We start from the raw sequence: 21913 nt of genomic DNA, 5'->3' as shown, positions 1-21913 counted from the left end.
ATGTAAACCAATTTGAAAACGGGACTAAAAATTAAGAATCTACATACACAGTTAGATTTGGCATATCAAAGAACCCCAATTATTCAATTTTTGATGAAATCAAACAAAGTTTAATTTTGGACCCCGATTTGGACCAACTTGAAAACTGGGCCAATAATCAAAAATCTAAGTACATTTTTAGATTCAGCATATCAAAGAACCCCAAGGATTCAATTCTTGTTAAAATCAAACTAAGTTTAATTTTGGACCCTTTGGACCTTAATGTAGACCAATTGGAAAACGGGACCAAAAATTAAGAATCAACATACACAGTTAGATCCGGCATATCAAAGAACCCCAATTATTCAATTTTTGATGAAATTAAACAAAGTTCAATTTTGGACCCTTTGGGCCCTTATTCCTAAAAACCTGTTGGGACCAAAACTCCCAAAATCAAACCCAACCTTCCTTTTATGGTCATAAACCTTGTGTTTAAATTTCAAAGATTTCTATTTACTTATACTAAAGTTATGGTGCGAAAACCAAAAATAATGCTTACTTGGGCCCCTTTTTGGCCCCTAATTCCTAAACTGTTCAGACCTCAACTCCCAAAATCAATCCCAAACTTCCTTTTATGGTCATAAACCTTGTGTTTAAATTTCATTGATTTCTATTTACTTATACTAAAGTTATTGTGCGAAAACCAAGAATAATGCTTATTTGGGCCCTTTTTTGGCCCCTAATTCCTAAACTGTTTGAACTAAAACTTCCAAAATCAATCCCAACCTTCCTTTTGTGGTCATAAACCTTGTGTTAAAATTTCATAGATTTCTATTCACTTTTACTAAAGTTAGAGTGCGAAAACTAAAAGTATTCGGACGACGACGACGACGACGACGACGCCAACGTGATAGCAATATACGACGAAAAATTAAAATTTTTGCGGTTGTATAAAAATTAAGAGAGAGGTTTCTTGGTGCAATTGGGGGGGGGGAGGGGGCGAGCAATTATACCGTTGTTTGTAATGACACATATGTAATTAAGGTATCACATACAGTGATCATGAAAGATCCAGTTCTTCAACTGTGGTTGAAATTCCAAAGGAACATAGAACATCTTATGATTATCAAGGATTTCCTCTTTAGTAAGTGTCATGGGTGTTTATGATGGGTTTCCAAGTGAATGATTCGAGCGTCACTGATGAGTCTTTTGTAGACGAAATGCGTGTCTGGCGTTAATATGAAATTTAAATCCTGGTATCTATGATGAGTTTATTTAGTACCAATTTCTTTTAAGCAGTTTTATATATGAAAAGGGATGTACACATGCACACACACACACGATCGTGTTATAACAATTGGTTCTATTCAACACTTTTAATGAATATTGTTTGATGATGGGTAACATATTTGTTTTTTCGCTCACACAAATAAGGCCGTTAGTTTTTTTTCGCTTGAATTGTTTTACATCTGCCATTTCGGGGCCTTTTATGGCTGACTATGTGCGGTATTGACTTTGCTCATACATTAAGACCGTATGATGACCTATAGTGTCATTTCCTTATTAAACAGTGTCTTACCGTAAGAACCCGTATCACAGATGTCGCCAACATGAACCCCGTCCTTCATTATCATTGGTAGTAACGTCAAAACCCGTAGGCATACCGTTGTGCCCCCGTATCGGATCCGTAGCAGACTACGGAAACTGCATTTCAGGGATCGTCCGTGGAATTTAATCCGTAGTGAATCCGGCGAGCTGATCCGTGAATGTGTGACCTAGGTATAACGGAATAGTACCGGACATAAGAGACATGCAACGGACTAGTATCGGATAGAACGGACATGTAACGGACAAGTACCGGATAGAAGAGACATGCAACGAACTAGTACGGGATAAAACGGACATGCAACAGACTAGTACCGGATACAACGGATGAACAGAAGTTTGCATAGCGCAAATCAACAACATAATACACATGTGACGAAATGTTTTTTGAAGTACCTGTATTATCCGATTAAATTCATTCTTTCAAAAAGCTGGTACAACGACTTCATTCATCTTAATTTAAAATCCATCATAAATTCTAAAAAACAGGTATATTATTTTATATTTCATTGTGTCTCTAATCCAGTTTACAAACGCTACACATCTGTTTCACCGTGAATCGTCCGTTATCTTTTTCGCTTTATCCGTCATTCGTCTGGTAATAGTCCGTTTGTAAAGTCAGTCCAACGGACAAGACTGGGATCCCGCTATATATTGTTGTATACGATGTGATATATCTATACCTGTCCGTTTTATCCGACAACGTTCGCTTTGTCCGGTGGAAAATTTTGAGCATATTCAAAACTTTGAACGGGTATCCAGCGGATGAAGTTTCCGTTGAACGGGTATCCAGCGGATGAAGTTTCCGTTGAACGTCGCGGTAGGCTTCCGATTTTACGGTACTTGTCCGTTCCGGTTCCGTTTTGTATTCGTTACTTGTCAGTGATACATCCGTGATCTTGTTCGTCCATTTTATCCGGTACGCTTCCGATGGGTGTGTGTTGGTTTTATTTGGTACTCGTCCTGTGTTTTCCCATAAGCATTCGTTACGCGTCCGTTTTATTAAGTCATTACACAAACGGACTTGTAACGGATATTTTTGTTGTTAACGAAAAACTTCATTCGTTCGGCGTCCGTTCGAGTTATCCAGTACAATGTGACCACGGCACGGTAAAACGATCTGTACAGGTTTTGGTAAAATTCTGATTGTTCGTTCCAGAACTATGGGTATTTTTTTTATAAGTTAAAAAAGCAGAGTACGAGTCCGAAAAAATGATAATTGATTGACCAATTATAGTACACTTGTTGATTGATTTATAAAGGGTTTCTTGCTATTTTAAACATAGATACATTCGAAAGGGGGTGGGGGTATTTATCATTTAATGAACATGTTTTGAAGGTGTTATTGGAACAAAAGAAATAAAAACAGAACAGGGTGTATGTTGGGAAGGTGGTGAGGGAGACAGTTTGAACCACAGACTTGCATGGTTCGATTCAAAACAAGCAAAATCACAAATATCAGACAAAATGCGAACTCTCCTCAATTGCTTATGGAAAAACCATAAATATACACTATTTATATAAGGTGAAGCAGTTTACACGAAGACAGGCAAAGTAATTTTCATATCATAATAACACCAAATATTGAGTATTACAATTATAACTATATTTATTACATTAAAAAAAAATGATTTCCGAATTCTGAATGCCGAATTCTGAATGCCGGATTCTTAATTCTGAAATATAGGTGAGCCTTCTTGGCTTTCATACTTTCTGAACCAAGTCAGGAAATAGGCAGTTGTTATCTTATAGTTCGTTTATGTGTGTGTTACATTGTCGTTTGGTTTTTTGTTGAACTTTAGTGTTTTTGTTGTTCGTTGTTTTTCTCTTATATAGTTGAGGTGTTTCCCTCAGTTTTAGTTTGTAACCCGGATTTGTTTTCTCTCCATCGATTTTTGACTTTCGAACAGCGTTATACTACTGTTGCCTTTATTACTGACTTGCCTTATTCCAAATACATGTAATAACTCTTTTCCTGATTTACGCTCCCCTATTTGAGATGCGTAATATATTGATCTCAAGCCAAACTTTCCAATGTCTATCAAAAATACTTTAAGAATTGATGCAGTTAAACCATCTGACCCAGGTTGTTTTATGTACTGACCTTTTTTCTAGTTTTTGTATCTCATCAGTCAGCTGTTTGATCACTTCTATTTTTTAGGTAATGTTGGATATGAAAAAGTCCTACGTCTAATTCAATGAAAAGGGTGTCTAATTAATTGCAAATTAGATATCTTAATTATGGATGCCATGTAAAGCATCCTCTTATGCACTGGCATTACATATTGCTCCAATGTGTCAGTAATTTGTTGTTTTATTAGTTTTGCATATTCGGAACTTTTTATATATTCTATTATTTAAAAAAAAATCTCTAGATCTTGGATTGGTTATATCATTATAGTGATGAGTATCAAGGTTGAAATTCTGAATGAAATTTACAGTCACCACAATACTACATTAGCTTACTTCGATAGAGATTTGTTATTTCCGTGAATTTGTCATAGAAGTTGGAAGAATCAACATTAGGACTGTACATATTTTTCAGAGTACATATTTTGTCTTCAATATTGAGATCTATTCCCCCCGTATTGCCAATTCAATCTTTTAACTTTATTTATTATTATTCAAAAATCGTGTAAACAGAATAGCAACTACTCGTTTATTATGAGATAATTAGTTTGAAACACAATGAATCTTTGAGCTTTCCAATGGTTTTTAATCAAAACTTCGCCTTTTTTTTTTTACTAAGTGTGTGTCTGAGAGACAATATGTGTTCTATGTTGACATGGATCATCATTGGTATGGTCTTAATTGGAAATCAACTGTTTACAAAACTTTATATTTTTGAAATACTAAGGCTTTTCTACCTCAGGAATGGATTGCCTTGTGTGTATTTATCAAAACTTTTAAGAATATTTGGTACTCAATGCTCTTCAATTTCGTACTTTATTTGTTTTTTTTAAACTTTTTTTTATTCCAGCATCTCTGCTAAGTTTTTTTTGCAGACGAAACGCACGCGCGTCTGGCAAAAATACAAAATTTCAATCCTGATATCTATGAGGGGTTTATTTATATCATTTGTATGAAGAGAAACAAAAACATCTTCCCTTCTACCCCACATATGAAGTCATTGACCATTGTAGGATAGTTCTATGGGGTTCGAAATTGCATGTTGGTTACGTATATATATAGTCGCGTCGCTGTTTATGATGTTCTGTGGTCGTTAATGGTTTGTTGTTAACGTTGTTCTTTGGTTTGCATGTTGTGTCGACTGTTGTATAATTTGTTTACGTGTTTCTCTGTTGTGACTTATCTTGCGTTAATATTGTGTTGTGTTTCTATCACTTAGTGTTCTAGCGATATTGTTAGGCGCTGTAGTAGTGCGGTGGTTTAACATGACGCGTTGAAACCAGGTTCAACCCACCATTTTTTCTTGGAATGTCCTGTACCAAGTCAGATATATGGCAGTTGTTGTCAGATGATTCGTTTCTTTGTGTCGGCGTTTGTTTTTGTTGCACTTCGGTGCTCCTGTTTCTTCTTTGTTTTCCTCTTGTGGTTAGTGTGTTTCCATCGGTTTATGATTTGGTCCCGATTTGTTTTTCTCAATCGATTTATGACTTTTGAACACCGGTATACTACTATTGCCATTATGTAGGACAATACTTTAATATTTCCCCTTCCATCATGATAATTGTTCTTCACATCTAAATACAGATTATCATTTGTGTTCAGATTACTCACAATTTGTTTTTAATGAAATTAAGTTTTGTACGGATCTGCCTCCTAATCTGTATTACATCTCAATATGTAAACACCATTTTCTTACAAAATTATAGTTAATAAATAAGATATATACTTAAGGGTTTATTCTTCTGACATTTAAGTCTTGTTGAAATCTCGTTCAGGAATTATTTCAAAAACATGTAATACAAGTGGAAAATATCAAATTGTGTATTTACAATGAACAGTTTTTGGGTAATCCAGTTTTCAAATTTCACGACCAATCAAGTCAGTCTTTTTCGCCAAAATTTTGAGAAAGAGGATGAGGGGTACAAAATATGATTTTAGAAGAATCATGTACATCCCATATCTATTATATCATTTTTGTCTTTTCAAATTTCTTAGATACGTATCTTTTCAATCATTTATAACAAAAAAGTTGAAATATGATAAAGCTTTATTTTATTAACACCTATACTTTAAAACGTCAATTGTTATGTACATGTACTAGTAGTTGACCGTTATTAACTTATCTAGTGGACGTATCCACACTTTGAGGCATTAAATAACACTGATACTTGATCATACTTCGACATCACAAATACTGTGCTTTTTTTCTATAAAACACAGAACATTGATTATACATGTTATAATGATATAAGTATGGACGAGATTTTCCATTTTTATCTTGATAAAATATTCCAGTTAAATAATGAGGGGCCTGATGAGGGGTCTCATTACGATTCACGAGTTGATTCACGGATCACGACAGCGAAAAAGCCCCGATCACGAAGATCGAAAATAACCCATCAGGCCCCTTAATAATGAGGGGCTACCACTAAATAGGCACGGATTCAAGGGGGGATTTGGTTGACTATATAGGGAAGTCACTGAAGCGTGACTGGAGCGCCTCCTATTATGTCAGTCAGTGTCCCCTTCGTTACAAAAAGTTCTGGATCAGCACTGCTCTACCTTTCCTAGATAAACATGGAGTGTCAGAAGTTATATTATAGTAAGCAAAAACGTTTTTCGTTATGTAGTTGACAAAATATCAAGTACGCTATATTAATAAAAGATATATAAAACATAAAGATAAATTTATAATATTAATCCACAGTATATGTTCTACCTTAAAACAGAAAATTGTAAGATGTGTGTAGTTTTAAAGATGTCTATTTTAATATCCATTTTTTTTTTATATTTTTGAAGTTGTTCATATAGTTTGGGGTCATTTTAGAACTTTGACCACGATTTTCAAAAAAAGTCCACTGACCTATTCCTTTTTTCTTATTCTGCAAGTATAGTAGAACCAAGGATTCGTATAGTACTGTACAAATCCTTGATAGAACTGACGTTGCACTATATGTAGGACACCAATTGAACAGATTGATGATGAAGCCGTTTTTACCTCACAGGTCAGCCGTACAAGAATATGGACACATTTTGAAAAAGCCCCATCAACAATAAGAGTCTACTCCAAAAACTGTTTCATCTACTTGTCTGGAAACTAGATATCAAAACTTGTCCCTATAGATATGACTATATATAAATTTTCACTAGTCCTATTGCATACTTACTAGTCTGGGGCTTCGGACTAGTGGCTAACGGTGCAGAATGCAATAAATCTTACATTTTTGTTTTACATGAGTCAACCAACAGGGATCGACGAAGGACGAGACATTTTATCTAGTTTTAATACTTTAATGGTATTTTGAAAAGCAGTATTATATTTTCCTTGCAATATAACCTTTGGATTCTTCGGAAAATGTTGGAGGGAACGAACTGCTACGTTTTCAACGCTCGCTACTACTATAAGCCTATCAAATAAATAAATAAGTAACACCACCAAGACGCTGACATATATCTTTAAACATATGCACCTTTTTATTAAACTTGATAAATAAAGACTACTGTCTAGTATCTAACTTGATTTGGTTTCAACCTCTGATATATCAAATATGCTGACTCCAACATAATATTATCGATTTATTTATTTATTCTTTTACACAGTGAACTACAAATATCTGATTCGTTTAAACTTATCCTGAAATAGACATGTAATCATATCAGGAATGAGTATCGTCAGATAACGTTACGAGCTCGGGGCATAAATCTTGCTTTTGTAGCCATCCAAGTCTTTGGTTATCTCCCTTGTGGCGGTTTAAACTAGCACGTGTGTAACTTTTAACCAAGCTACGGATTTCAAATAATGTCAAAGGTTGGATATTTGCATTTACATATACACATTTGAATTTGGAAGCAAACCAATCTGCACTAAATTGCAAAAAATGTAAATTTCAGAGTACGATTTCTTGCATAGATCCACAAGATAAGTGGTTGGACAAAAGGACCAAGTGTGTACAAAATGTATATATAGTACATCATGTACATGTGTAGTTATTACAATGTGTAGTAGTTATTACAAATTTAATGACATTGTATTGTTATCATTTATATGATGTCTATAAATACAGTATTCCTGTTTTGTTATCAGATATATATGCTCTGTCAACAGAACAAGAGTCTGGCACATGTGGTAATGCACTGCGTTGGCATGTTTATCTATAGTATAGGCCAGTTCCGAATCTGTCATGTGACTGTCCATTACCACATGACAAAAATGTATGAATCTGAATTTCCAACACGTGTTGAGCAAACGGTGAACATGTTTGGTTTTATTTTGAATAATAATTATTTTTTGGAAAACAAAAGGTCCTGGAATGGAGTTTAATGCTATTATTCGCTGTTTTATGTCATGCCCGCTAACAAATTGAAAACTATACCATGTATATCTATACGCCTTTTTTTAAGTCCAGATTTTTAGTATTCGTATTGTTATCTAAGAAAGTCTTACTGATTTAAATACTACAATAGGGAACAATTTGACAATGATTGAATTTAGTAGTGTCAACCCTGTGATTATGACCCGTGTATATATATATATAGCAAAATCCTAAATACACCACTTGGTGGTGCGCCTGTCCGATCTATGCGGAACGTACAGATAAGGTAGGTATGGCAAACCAATGGGAGATAACTCTAAATTACCCTAAATAATTGTTCCCAGAAGTGTGTAAAAATAAAATCTTTGGGTGACCTCCGATTACGGCCTTCTATTAACTTGTTAAGTCTCAGAAGGTTCTGATTGCTTATGATAGATATGTTATGAATATTCATGATTCTGTATATTATAATTTTCGGGAATACGATGAAATATTTGAGGTACAAACAAGGGTTTGAAAGTTGCATTCGTTTAAAAAAAATACAAGGGAACGTTATACAGCCATAAAATGTACTTTTTTTATTTAGTTTAATATATTAATTAAATAATTAGGTCCAATAAATAAATCTAGAAAGCTGTGTTCATATCAAAATTAATTTTTATAAATAACCCTCCTTTTTGTGTATACAGAGTTATTTCCCTTGCATGGACAACTTTTGGTTTAGTTTTGATTGGAAATCAGCGGTGATAGTTTTTTTTGCATTATACAGCCAGTTTATTGCGATTTAAAGATAGTTCAACCACTTGCCATTGCACACGAGATACATGTATAAGGATAATGAATAATGTGGTTTAACAACAATCAATGACAATATATGTATTTTCAACATGTTCAACTATAAAAAACATACAAAGGAATATATGCAGTAGCAGCAATTCACTTCGAATACAATTCAAATTCAATGCTGTATTGCATTTTGAACTTCAGTCCTGAATGAGATTGGTTTACAGATTTCACTGTATAAATATTGTAACTGATATTCAGTTATGAATTTACTTTACTTATATACATACAAGTGTTAACAGTGATCTGACATAATTATTTTGTTTGAAATTTTTCGAATAAAAATAATGTTATATTATTTTCATTGATTTTCAGTGCAACAGGTATTTTAGTCCTGTAGAAAAATTGTTAGAAGGTTGTTGTTTTTTTTATTTATAAGCATTCACTATACATGCTATATACATAAGAATAAGAATATTTCATTAAATAGAATGTTAATAAAAAGGGAACATTCTAAAATTATCATGATTATAAAAAGACAGATGATACATTTCAAAACTTTTCTTGTCTCTCATGGTACAACTGATTTTTATAGTTTGTTCTTATGTTGTACTGTCACAGGTGTTATGTTTATCTTTTTAATACTGGTTAATGAAATCATAACAGTGCAGAACTGCAGTGTGTACTGGCTGGTCATTATCGCGTATGATACGATCTTGACACGCCTACATAGCTAATAAACAAAATGATAAATATTCATGACTTTATAGATAAGAACAGCATGTGTAGCCAAAAACTGAGAGGGTTGTAGATTTGTAGTATAAATGTATAGATGTACATGTAGTTTTGAGAATAGAAAATAGTTACAAAAATATAGTTATTAATTTATTTAGTATCTGAGCAAGTAAAACACGAATCTATCACAGATCAGGGGGAGGATTGGGCACCCGCTAACATGTTTAACCCCGCCACATTCTATATGTATGTGCCTGTCCAAAGTCAGGAGCCTGTAATTCAGTGGTTGTCGTTTGTTGATGTGTTAAATATTTTTTTTCTTTAATTTTTTGTACATATATATATTCAGTCAGGGGCATTACTTAAACAAGTAATTTTTTAAAGTTACTTATATAAGTAATTTTTGTTTTTGAAAATAAAAAAATGACTTAATTAATAGAGTTATTTTAAATTTCAATAAAACATAGACTAAATGTAGTTTTGATGAGTTTTTACATAATTTCATATCATAAAGTTTAGAATTTATAATATTTGAGAGAATTATAGAGATGAAGGGTTACTTTAAAAATTATAACAAAAATATTACTCGAATAAGTTATTTGATACATTTTTAATAAAATTAGTATTAAAACTTATTCAAGGAACATGTGTACTTGGTTTGGGTTACAAATTATAAATAATTTCAAGTCTTAATGAATTCACAAATATCTATCTATTTATATCAGTCTACCTTCAAGATTTTGGAGGAAACTGAGAATTTAATTGTCCCAAGATACCAATCTTTGACCAAGAAGCGGTATGAAAGATAAGTGCGTCAGAAAGTTAATTAGTGTTTCAGAAGGATTAGATTTAATATGTCAGGGGAAAAATAACCGGATGACTGTGAAAAATTGTTAAACCTAGTAAAATCTGGATAATTGGACACCTATAAAAATAATATTCAGAAAAGTTACTTATATAAGTAATATTTAAAATAGCCTCGTTTTCAACATAACTTGAATAGGTAATTTTAATTGTTACTTGTTTAAGTAATGCCCCTGACTGATATTAGGCCGTTAGTTCTCTCGTTTGAATTGTTTTACATTTGTGATTTCTTTTATAGCTGACTATGCGATATGGGGTTTGCTCATTGTTGAAGGCCGTACAGTGACCTATAGTTGTTAATTTCTGTGTCATTTGTGGAGAGTTGTCTCATTGGCAATCATACCACATCTTCTTTTTTATACACACACACAAACATATACATTTGTTTATAAAGAGTAATATTCATATTTAAATTTTGTTTCTTTACATTCAAATGTTTATAAAGTTTTTTTTACATTTTCAATATACCAACTGATGCTCTGAAAAAAGGAATATATAAAGGTATCGTCATGTTATGTGACTGGACTATAGAATTTCATGAGAGTGGTTGACATTTTCATGCGTTATGCTTCTATTTTTACCAAAAAACTTAATATGGAGGATTGAAATTGACTAACAAGATGTAAAAGAAGCAATATAAACAAAACTATAACCCAAATGATTCAAAAAATATATTTTATTATTTTTTAAAGAGAGGAAACAGTTTTTCCAGAATAGTAAAAAATTTCCATTTTGAAAATTTGCTATTTCTTCGTTGTTATTATGTGTATTGATAAAAGTGAAACTGTTTTGAAAATGTCTTCACAATGCCTTTAAAATGGGGTAAAGTTTTCTTAGATCAGTTGATTTAAAAAAAATCACTTTCCGTACCTAGATAAGGTAATAGCATGAATAGGTAACAGGTGAATATACTATTGGTATCGGATTCGACCCGGAACTTGTTAATTATTGGCAATATTAATTATGTGGAAAACAAAAGGGTCTGGAGTGGTGTAATTTTTAATCTACACCATAGTCCTATATTAGTTGTATATAAAGTTGAATTCTTTGATTTGTCGTTGTTACCCGATGACAGCTGACAAATTGGACCACGTTATTTTATATATATATGTATTTTTATTCAGTAAACAATGAGCCATACTTGAAGAAATTAGAAAAGTAACAAAAATTACAATGAGAAAATATAAATTTTTCTGTATGTTTTAGATGAGTTGTAAGTGTGTAGATAATACAGATATTCTCCTGCAAATATGTAAGTATTTTTTATTAAGACAAGATTAAGGCTACCATAATTAATAATGTCAACCTGACATCTCTTGGTCATACAATGAATATTGTTACTGCAGTGGTTTTCCATAAGAACATTAACATAATCTAGGCTGGCCAGTAAGGTCAGTTAACACTAAAAAATATGAATTTTTATTCAGTCATCCTAATAGTCCACTGCACCTCTTTTCCATGTTTACAGCAATACGACTGTATTTGAAAATTCTTGTTTTAATATTGTTAATGTTGACCCTTTCAACGCTGTACACGGCATATGTCACGATGACGTACGCCACTGCTATTCGCGGCATATGCCGTGATGACAATCGATTTTTCATCAGGAGACTTAAACCATTCAGTTTTCATTCGGGTCCTCTCTAATTTTTCGTCGTATGAATCAAGAATATTCAAGGTCTCATTTGAGCTTGAAATCCTGGCAATTTTCATAGTAAAATTATGCAATAAAAGGAAAATAGAAGGAAAATAAAAAATAAATATTTTGACTAATGCAAATGGCAGAAATCGGAAACGAAGCTTTAAATATGGAAATATATCAGCATTTCTATGGCTAAACTGACAACGAGGATTAGTTTAAAGGTTTCTTGTTATCTCAATGTATATATTACATTTAATTGGAGTAGGAAATATGATTTGATCGATCATTATGAGACGTTGAAAAAGGGGGGGAAACGGAGGTTGACTGAAAATTTTGAAGACAGAGCTATTTATTTGTTCCACGATTACAGAATACGTTTTGCATGGTGCAATACGCTACGAAATTGAGCAACTGGTGTCTGCTTATTATAGCTTATTATACATGTATGTCAGAAAAACAACAAAATAAATGAAGACTAAAAGTAGTTTTTATTCAAAATTCAACACAAATGTGATAAATTACACCTATTACCTGTTAATTACCTGAAAACACAGGTAACTTGATAAGAAATTTTACTGAAATAATTGCCTAACATTATAGTTCATACTCTCCTGAGCATTTTTCATGCAATAGCTTTCTCTGTATCTCTTATAATAAAAAAGATACAGAAGTCTGAAAAGGAATATACTGTTCTAATGAATGAACACAAAATAAAATGCAGCAGCAGCAGCCATTTTTCGAATTTTTTGTGTAGCGTTGAAAGGGTTAAGCAATCATAATTAAAATGTTCCGTTCAAATAATTATTAGATACTTCCATAATTTTTTGTTTGTTTGTTTACGTTATCTTACACTATTAGCATGCTTAAACCTTATTTCTTTTTTATAATTTTAATACATATCTTATAATGTCTTATAAATAGCCATTTTTATGCCCCATTTATGGGCATTATGTTTTCTGGTTTATGCGTCTGTCATTTTAGTCTAGTCAATTTAGTGAACAACCTGCAACTAATTGCAACACAAGGTTTTTCTCTGAAAAACAAGTCTGTTACTATATGTGAACAACATACTAAAACTATACAAAAATATATTTTGCGGAAAGTGGTTTTATTCACGAAAATATTTTGTAGTATAAGTAAGGTAATATGAGTTACTTCCCCTTATTTGCCAAAATTGAAAAAAAATAATTTATCCAAAAAATGTTCTTTATTTTTTAAATCAGTTCAAGCATTACAATACAATGCAAAATTATATCAATTCAAAAGAATAATATTACAAGTGGATCACTTTCCAGTCTAAAAATTTGTATATTCAAATAAAGATATAGACCGAGATTGTGTTCTGCTATTTTACAATTCGAAGATCTAATTATCCACAGTAGTGATGGTATGTAACCTATGGTCACCTATAACAGAAAACTATTCTGAGTTAGATTAACCAACATAGTCACAACTTACTAGGTTTTTGAAAGAAATCCACCCCTATGTTTAAGTTAATTTTACTTGGGGTAGGTGTTTTCGAAACATATGTGTTTGGCCATTAAAAATTGATTTCTTTTGCAAGACTAATTTTTTGAAATTCAAAGTTTTTAATTTATTTTTTACCACAACTTTTACATGTTTTAAAAGAAACACATGTTAAGATTTAGAATGGAACGATGTTTTTCAGAAAATAAAGAATGATGAGTGTTAAATCATTGTATGTTAGAATGAAAATTCCAGGCTACTGAAGCAAATAAAAAACTACTCATGTAATTAGCAACGATCTCAGTACTTACACACTATATAAATAGAGCTTTGGTTGTAACACTAAACTCACAAGGGCGCAAGTTCCATACCAGGAATTTTGCCTCCCAAAACATCAGTATAATATATAATAATAACACTGAACCCACTTTTCACTGGTTTCTAATCGAATGTGTACAGATTTATATTTTAGTCGGTGTCAAGAGTATTTATTCATCAACTGTAATTAGCTTTGACCTAGCTCTTTGAAGTCAGTGCCATTTTGTTAATTGGTTTAGTATATACTCTGTGTTGACCTTTTTGAGTTGAGCCCTTTCCAACTGAGTTTTACAATTTGCACTTATGTTGGTTGCTTTTTCACAACTGTTCCTTATTATGGGAGGGTTGAGTGCATGCTCGAACATGGTTAACTGTGCACACTATGAATATGATTAGCACAAGTAAGTGGCCCTTTAGTACATGGTGGTTATTGTTTGCTGTCTGTCATATTTGTTTTCCATTCATTGTCTTAACAGTAATATATTTTAACCATGAGATATTTTAGTTGTTAACATCCACACCCTCATCATTGTTATCTATTGTGGACATTTTTGTCATTGACAATCATACAACATCTTATTTTTTTAGAATAGGGAGATTTTACAATAAATCATGGTTTCAAACATATTACCAAGAGATCACTGAAAAAGTTTAGTGGACCTTAAAAGCTAAACATTTATATTCTTTAGGCATTAGGTGTTTTTTATTTAAATATTTTTTTAGTTTTGTTCAAATGAGTAATATAGTATAATTATGAACAAAGAGAGATTTGAGGTTTTTAAAGTCAATTAGAAAGCAACCTTAAACAACTAACAAAAATTTCAGATTAGACAGGACTATCTTTGGACATAAGTTGCCCACATTTTTACAGTTCTTATGCTAAAGCTGATTTCCTTTTATTAAATTAATTCAATGAGATATAATAAAGAAGGAACTTGGTAATTAATGCTTTTCTTTATATGTATATATATCTTTGACCATAATATTTCATACAGCAGACAACCCATGTTAGTTTTTTGTCATTATCCTTTGATTAATGTTTGAGACCACCACATACAGGTTTACAGGGTACACACTTAAGGCGCTACAGGGGTGGATACACCCATTTAAAAAAGGGGGGTTTCCAACATAGGACAAAGGGGGGTTCCAACTTTATGTCCCCATTTAAATGCATTGATCGACCAAAAATTTGCGCTGTTCCTATTAAAGGGAAAATTCGCGATTTTTTACTTATGGTTTAAATATGTTCATTATGACATAATATATATATTCACAAAGTTTTATCGCTATATGTACAGTAATAAAGGAGAAATTCAATAATTAATGGAAAAATATTAACAACTTCCTGTAGGTCGTGACGTTTTCTCCTGGTTTTTGCATGCCGGGATTTAAAATACAATCATTAAAAGTCTTGGTTTTTTATCATATTTTAACGTAATCGTAAGCGCGCCGATGACTTATGCTTTATCTAATAACCAGCCGATAATAAGAAGATAAAACGCACAGACGTGCAATTGTACACATTCATGAGATAAATTTTTTATGTTAAACGTATATATTCGAATAATTTTTTTAGACAACACAAAAGTTATAAATTCATTTTTAATTAATGCATTTTGGACTGATAAGGTGAACAAATTAAAGTACAATAATCTGTAAAGACAATATGTTGGTTTACTCTTATTGACCTTTTTCTGTCTCTGCTATGACTAGGTTTATACGATGTGTGTATTCACGGTTCTGTGGCAATACTCGTAGATGGCTTGTTGAAAGGTAAATTGTTATTTGCACTTCGGTATTTAACCACGCCTCTAGGGCACACCTTGCCAGGTGTGACTGTCTATTTAATACACACATTTGAAATACATATTCAAGTTGGTGACAGATGAAAATAGATCGCCGTGGAATTATTTAATTATATTTGGTGTTATTATTTATTTGAATCCAAATAAATTAATTTACTAAGAAATAAACAATTTTCGGTTAAAGACAGGAAACTGAATTCATGTGTTAGAATGAAATGATATACACCCCTTGTCCTTGATTTATGTCTCATAAAAAAGGGGAACTTAGAAATTAGAAATAGCTTTACCAAAGCATTTTGATTGTCTTTATTAGGCAAAAAAAATGTACGAGAACACTTACATTTAGACTTTTGAAACCCATGTATTAATATCTGAAACTATCTGAAGATAACTCTACCGAAGCGGAATATAATATGTACGAATAAAGAAAAAATACTTTTGTTTTTAAATCTTTGCACATTTATGATTAATTATTGTTATCTATTGTTCATTTAATTACTTAATTAGTACCTAAAATATGTCTACCGCTTGGCATCAAATCTCAATTAACTTTTACTCACATATTTTTTCTCTTATGATTTGTGCGAGCTTGTTTCTATAGGACAGTGTATATATGGTCCAAAAATTAATCATAAAATCATAAATAAAAATGTCTTGTTCGGAGAATGATAGTACTAACAGTAGTTCCAGTCCGTCAAGAGAGGCAGATTTTGACGAGTATGGTCAATTTGGGTACGCACTAGAGCCAGAGTATACCGAAGAAGAGCTCCATGAAATGGAAGCTGCAGAAAGTTCCCGAAATCAAGATATCCTTAGCAACCCTCGCCAGTTTAACACAGATTGGTGTTCGTGTACTAAATGCATAGTTATGCCGTTATTGACGGAATGTCTTTGTTGCCACAAATTTACTCTCTTTGATGGTAATATTGAATTGGGTGAATGCATTAGTGACAATATCGATTTCAAAACAGTTTGTATGAACCCGGTTATTCTTGAAACCAGCTATATTCAATTCAAAATATTTTATTGTTCAAGTATCAAATGTACATTTAAACAAAGGGATTGGACAAAAGGCAGCTATATAAGTTTTTTGAGGTACAAGCGCCATAGAGGGAGAGCTCCAGACGTACTAACTGACAGCCAAAGCCGACTAATGGCTTATCGTCAGTTTGTTTGTTGGGTCAGAAAAGGGCAACCACTTGGCAAGAGAAACAGAGTGACTATTCCAGCTTGTGTTGTTAACATTATTAGGGAAGCATTTCCGTCACAAGATGGTGTTTATGAAAGCTTCAAAGAATGTAAAATTGACACGTCAGACTCGGAATAGTTGTAAAATAGACATATGCTAGATTTGAGGCTCAAAATATTCTTTTGTATATGTATAGATAAAATATATATGCCTGCTTTAATTCTTTCATGTTCACATTTAGTTGAATTATACAATATACTTTTACTATTGTTCACTGTTGAAGGCCATACCGTGACTTATATAGCTGCTTAAGTCCACTTCATTTGGGTACGTGTCTCCCAAGAAAACAAACCACAACTTCTTATTTAATCAAATGACTTATCTTTTTGCGAAAGTTTGGAATGCAAAAGTACAAAGTTATAAATGGGTGTCTTACAATATCGAACTGGTAATCTATTTGTCAGATCTCTTATATCTTTTGACGAAATCAAACCATCATGGTATATTCTGCTTTTGTATAGACCGAAGTGTACTAAATGATATTCATATTATACATGTTAAATGAATGAACAAATATTAAACCTATCTTTTTATTGTTTTCCGCCCATGTCTGCTAATCGCCAGAAATAAAGTTTCTCGCACGAAAAAATGGTATTAATTCCAGAGTCAAAATTTAAAGAACTTATTTTCCATGTTTTCTGGTATTGTACGAAAGAGAATTGACCTAACAAAATAATTGTTATCTTAGGCTATTAGTAACACATGGACCGTAACACATGTAGAGCAGTGGGTCGTTGTTGGACATATAAATCTAGAAAGTGTATCATCTGTTAAATTTGCAGGTCACTGAAAGGGGAAGTCCCATACGGAAGTAGGTGTTGAGGATGATTTTTTTTTTTTATATCCAGTGACACATATTACATGCGTATTCTTGGACGTTTGATACATCATTTACTCTCAAATTGCAAAAACGAAAACTTCCACTTGTATTTATAGTATTTGTATTTTTATCCATCTGATGAGTTAAGTCTTTTTCAAATGATTTGTATAGTTCGTGCATATGTTGTACTGTGACACCACTGTCCAAGGTTATGGTAGGGTTGGGATCCCACTAACATGTTTAACGCGCCACATTATCTATGTATGTGCCTGTTCCAAGTCAGTGGTCTGTAATTCAGTGGTTGTCGTTTGTTAATGTGTTACCTATTTGTTTTTCGTTCATTTTTTCGTTTGAATTGTTTTACATTGTCAATTAGCTGACTTTGCGGTAATGGATGATCGTATAATTTAGTCCATCCAAAGCGATCTTTATTTAACTATTTAGGAATTATTGTTCTCATCAAAATATTTTAAATCTCACAACGCATGAATACTTCAGCTATTTGAAAAAAAAAGATATTTAAAAAAATTGACAGGAAATTTAAGGATCTTCTTGGAATGGAATCGAAAAATTACGAATTGATATTCTTTTCAAGTGTGAAAAACGTCAACCAAATTTATTCATAATGGGGAACGTCCTTATTAAAATAGTCTTCGTCTCACAACGTATAATACTTTAGCTATTTGACCAACGATGTTAAAAAAACAAAAGACAACGAATTTAATGTCATCTTTCCCTATTTTTGAATGTAATGATAAGTCTGTTCAACTGGCAAGAATACCCCTAAAGCGGACAAACAGTTTATTCTTTTAATTGCTGTCATTGAATATCAAGAAAGAAAATAAATCCCGAAATTGATTTGAAACTTTAATACTCAATAGTTTTCCTAGAAAATATTCACATCCCTTGGGGATTATTAGTGTACGTCCAGTTGCATGTATATTACATTAATGTCGGAATTGTGATGATGACGAATTTCTTCCTTTATTCGAGAACAATCTAATTGATATATAAATCTGTGATTTTACTATGTTCATAACTTCGATGAACCAAAGCAAGTTACATATCGACCTGTATTTAAATCAAATTGGTTCTCTTCTTCGTCTTCTTCTTCTTTTGGGTTACTATAGTCTATCGAATTCGTTGATTACATACTGTTGGCATACGTGGACTAGTCTATTTACAAAGTTTTTACCCCAATTTGCACAAAATGTATGTTTCTATCTTATGTTCAATGTATACAATCTGTCCTTTACTATTAACAACGAGTAATTTTATATTACATTTTCCCAAATTAACCCTTGGAAAAAATATGTAAATAGATTTTTATTTCTTCAAATCTTTTTTTTTTGGGGGTATTATTTATATTTTTATAAATAATATTCTTTACACCAGAAATGTTATTTATAAACAAGCGTATGAGTTAAGTAATGACTAGTATATTATATCACTTTCGGACACGCAAGATAGAGATGTATATTATACACCTGATAGTTCAAAATGGAAAGTTATAAGTTATCGGCCGTGTACACTGATCAATACCTACAGAAGTGAAACGATGCATGAACTTGCAAGCCCGACAGGAAATCGCTTGAATACCTGGACGTGTCACCTCACCCCTCACAATACCTTTGGGAGTAATACCTTTAGCCATGCTGGTGATAAGATGAGGGAAGATCCGAATTTATTAGAATAAAGTTTATTACTTTAAAGAATTATGAACGAATTAGATTTTCGAAAACAATTTTCACGGAACACTTATTTAAGTTTTGAACTTTGACTTTTTAACTAATTCCAATATTAACAGTTTAAAAATAACAGACTATGGTTATTTAAAAAAAGAAGAACATTTTCCGTATCAAGTTAGTTAGTCAGATAAAACAACCGTACGATTGACAAGATATCGACACGCAATTACGACTACATCGGTTACTGTAGTTTTGGTCCTTTGCGGTTTATAGACATATCGTGATTTTTTATTGTAGAAGATGACAAAATGGCGGAACACAGAGAATTGATACTCAAAATTTAAAAGCGATGGTTATCTCTTATCTAGCGGAATAAAACTTTAATATATATAAATTTGAGAATTTTTATACAGAATGGACATAATATCAATTTTTGATTTTTTTGCGAAGTTTCCCTTTAACACTCCAGGGAGTGATCCCATCAATTCATTCAACAGTCTCATTTTCAACTTCTAAAATTTGACAACTTTGGTACAATTGCTAATTAAATTTAAGCTCTTGAGGTAAACTTATAATCATATTGACAAAGCTTCTCTTGAAATTGCCTTAAACAATTTCTACATTTCATGCTAACTCAGTGAACTAGTGTATGTTCCAAGAAATTAAAAAGCTTACATATCTGAAATTAAACCTGGATATTAATAGAGCTTAATTGTTAAGCAAAAATGGTCTGTGTTTAACTGTGACTTTAAGCAATTCAAATGTTGAAAAAGTAGCTGATGGAAAAAATACACAAAAAGGACTACAATCAATGACGATGCAATGACACTAGAAAAAATATCTCTTCCAGCAATTAACATGACAAAATCAAAGGCAGTAACCAAACTGATTCACAGTTATTTTTAACACAATCTAATTTTTGGTTTATTATAGCTATACATATTTAATTACTATAAATACATAAAAGTTACATAAGATAACAATTTCAAACTTCCACAAAATGCACTTCTTTAAAACTGAGTTTTACTGTGTGTTTATTTATTTTACATTGTCTAGAGAAACTATGGGAGGGTTGAGTTCTCAAACAACATGTTTTTCTCCAAGTCACATTATTACACTTATCCCAAGTCAGGAACCCCATGCCTTAGTTTGTCTTGCATTTATGGTTTTTGTTGTTGATAATTTTAGTTCATGTGTATGTATTTGTTTCAAGAGTGGCTTCCATTTCACTGAACTAATGTAAACAATGATTAAGGGGGTCAGCTGAAGCCCACCTTCGTGTGCCGGATTTACTTGATATGTTGACGACCGATAACAGGGGACTTGTTTTCTCTTTGACACATTTCCTGTTTCCATTCTCAACTTTACGTTTTTAAAAATCCAGCTGGAAGTAACCAAAATTTTAAAATTTTCATTTGTTATGCCCCTCACTTAGGGGTACTATGTTTTTCAGTCTGAGCGTCCGTTCATTTGTTCGTCCGCGTCTGCCCTGCTTCTATTAAAGTTTTTGGTCAAGGTAGTTTTTGATGAAGTTGAAGTCCAATCAACTCGAAACTTAGTGCACATACTCCCTGTGATATGATCCTTCTAATTTTAATGCCAAATTACAGCTTTGACCCCAAATTCACAGTCCACTGGACATAGAAAATGATAGTGCGGTGCGGCATCCATGTACTATGGACACATTCTTTTTTTGTAATTAGTTTGTAAAACAAAATATTTCACACAACAAATTAGTCATTTTTGAAATAGATGACAAGAGGAATACAGTAACATTATAAGATAATAAAATCTGTCTATAATGATCCTATGTAATAAGTTTTGACCATGAATAACCGAGCTTTTTATTGCCATTTTCACAATTTTTCTGTACACATCATATTTTACACAAGAATTACATTTTTTTGAAAACTTATTTCTATAGGACTTCTTATGATAAACATCAGAAAGTATTTTCTATTTATATCCCAAATCGAAAGTTTTAACCGCCAATAACCAAGATTTTTGGAAAATGACGCAGTCATTGTTCCATAACTGCCGACCTGATTTCTCTGCCTACCGCGCTTGGTTTCGTATTTACTAATTTCAATACAAACTGGAATGTGCTTGTGTTATCATTATGCATGAGCATTGTGTAGTAATCAGCCAGGAACCAGTTTACAAACTAACTGGTTTCTGTTTGTATTCCACTACAGTCGAACAAAGTGTTGTAGTTTGACAGGAACCAGTCCAGAATTTTGTAAACTACAAAACGTAATCGGTTATTATCATTCCGTTTTGGTGTTTCATACCGACTTATATGGTTTGAATAAGCTTAAGACCCTTCAAACATTAATGTGATAGGTATATTAAAGACTGTTTTACAAAAGGATGAAACTGTTTTGCTTTAAAAGTCGTACTATAGTGATATATGTTATGTACGGATTTCCACTCTCACCGGTTAATTTCTTCTTTTACACGTGCTTTTGAAACTTCCTGTTTAAACATCGCAAGTTTTAAAATTGTTTTTTGAGTG

General features: G+C 32.3%; 1 protein-coding gene across 1 annotated transcript in view; it reads left to right on the top strand.

Moving 5' to 3' along the window:
* The first annotated feature begins 7433 nt into the window (after positions 1 to 7433).
* Positions 7434 to 21913, top strand: part of LOC139497284 (uncharacterized) — a 64414-nt gene continuing 49934 nt past the window's right edge. The window contains exons 1-2 of the mRNA XM_071285469.1: positions 7434 to 7522; positions 11616 to 11661. Of these exons, the coding sequence (XP_071141570.1) occupies positions 7514 to 7522; positions 11616 to 11661 (55 nt within the window). The 5' untranslated portion in view covers positions 7434 to 7513. The remainder of the gene's footprint in view (positions 7523 to 11615; positions 11662 to 21913) is intronic.

This window comes from Mytilus edulis, chromosome 12 (genome assembly GCF_963676685.1).
Source record: "Mytilus edulis chromosome 12, xbMytEdul2.2, whole genome shotgun sequence".
NCBI lineage: Eukaryota > Metazoa > Mollusca > Bivalvia > Mytilida > Mytilidae > Mytilus > Mytilus edulis.
The sequence above is the reverse complement of the archived record's forward strand: the minus strand, read 5'-3'. Positions and strand labels throughout refer to the sequence as shown.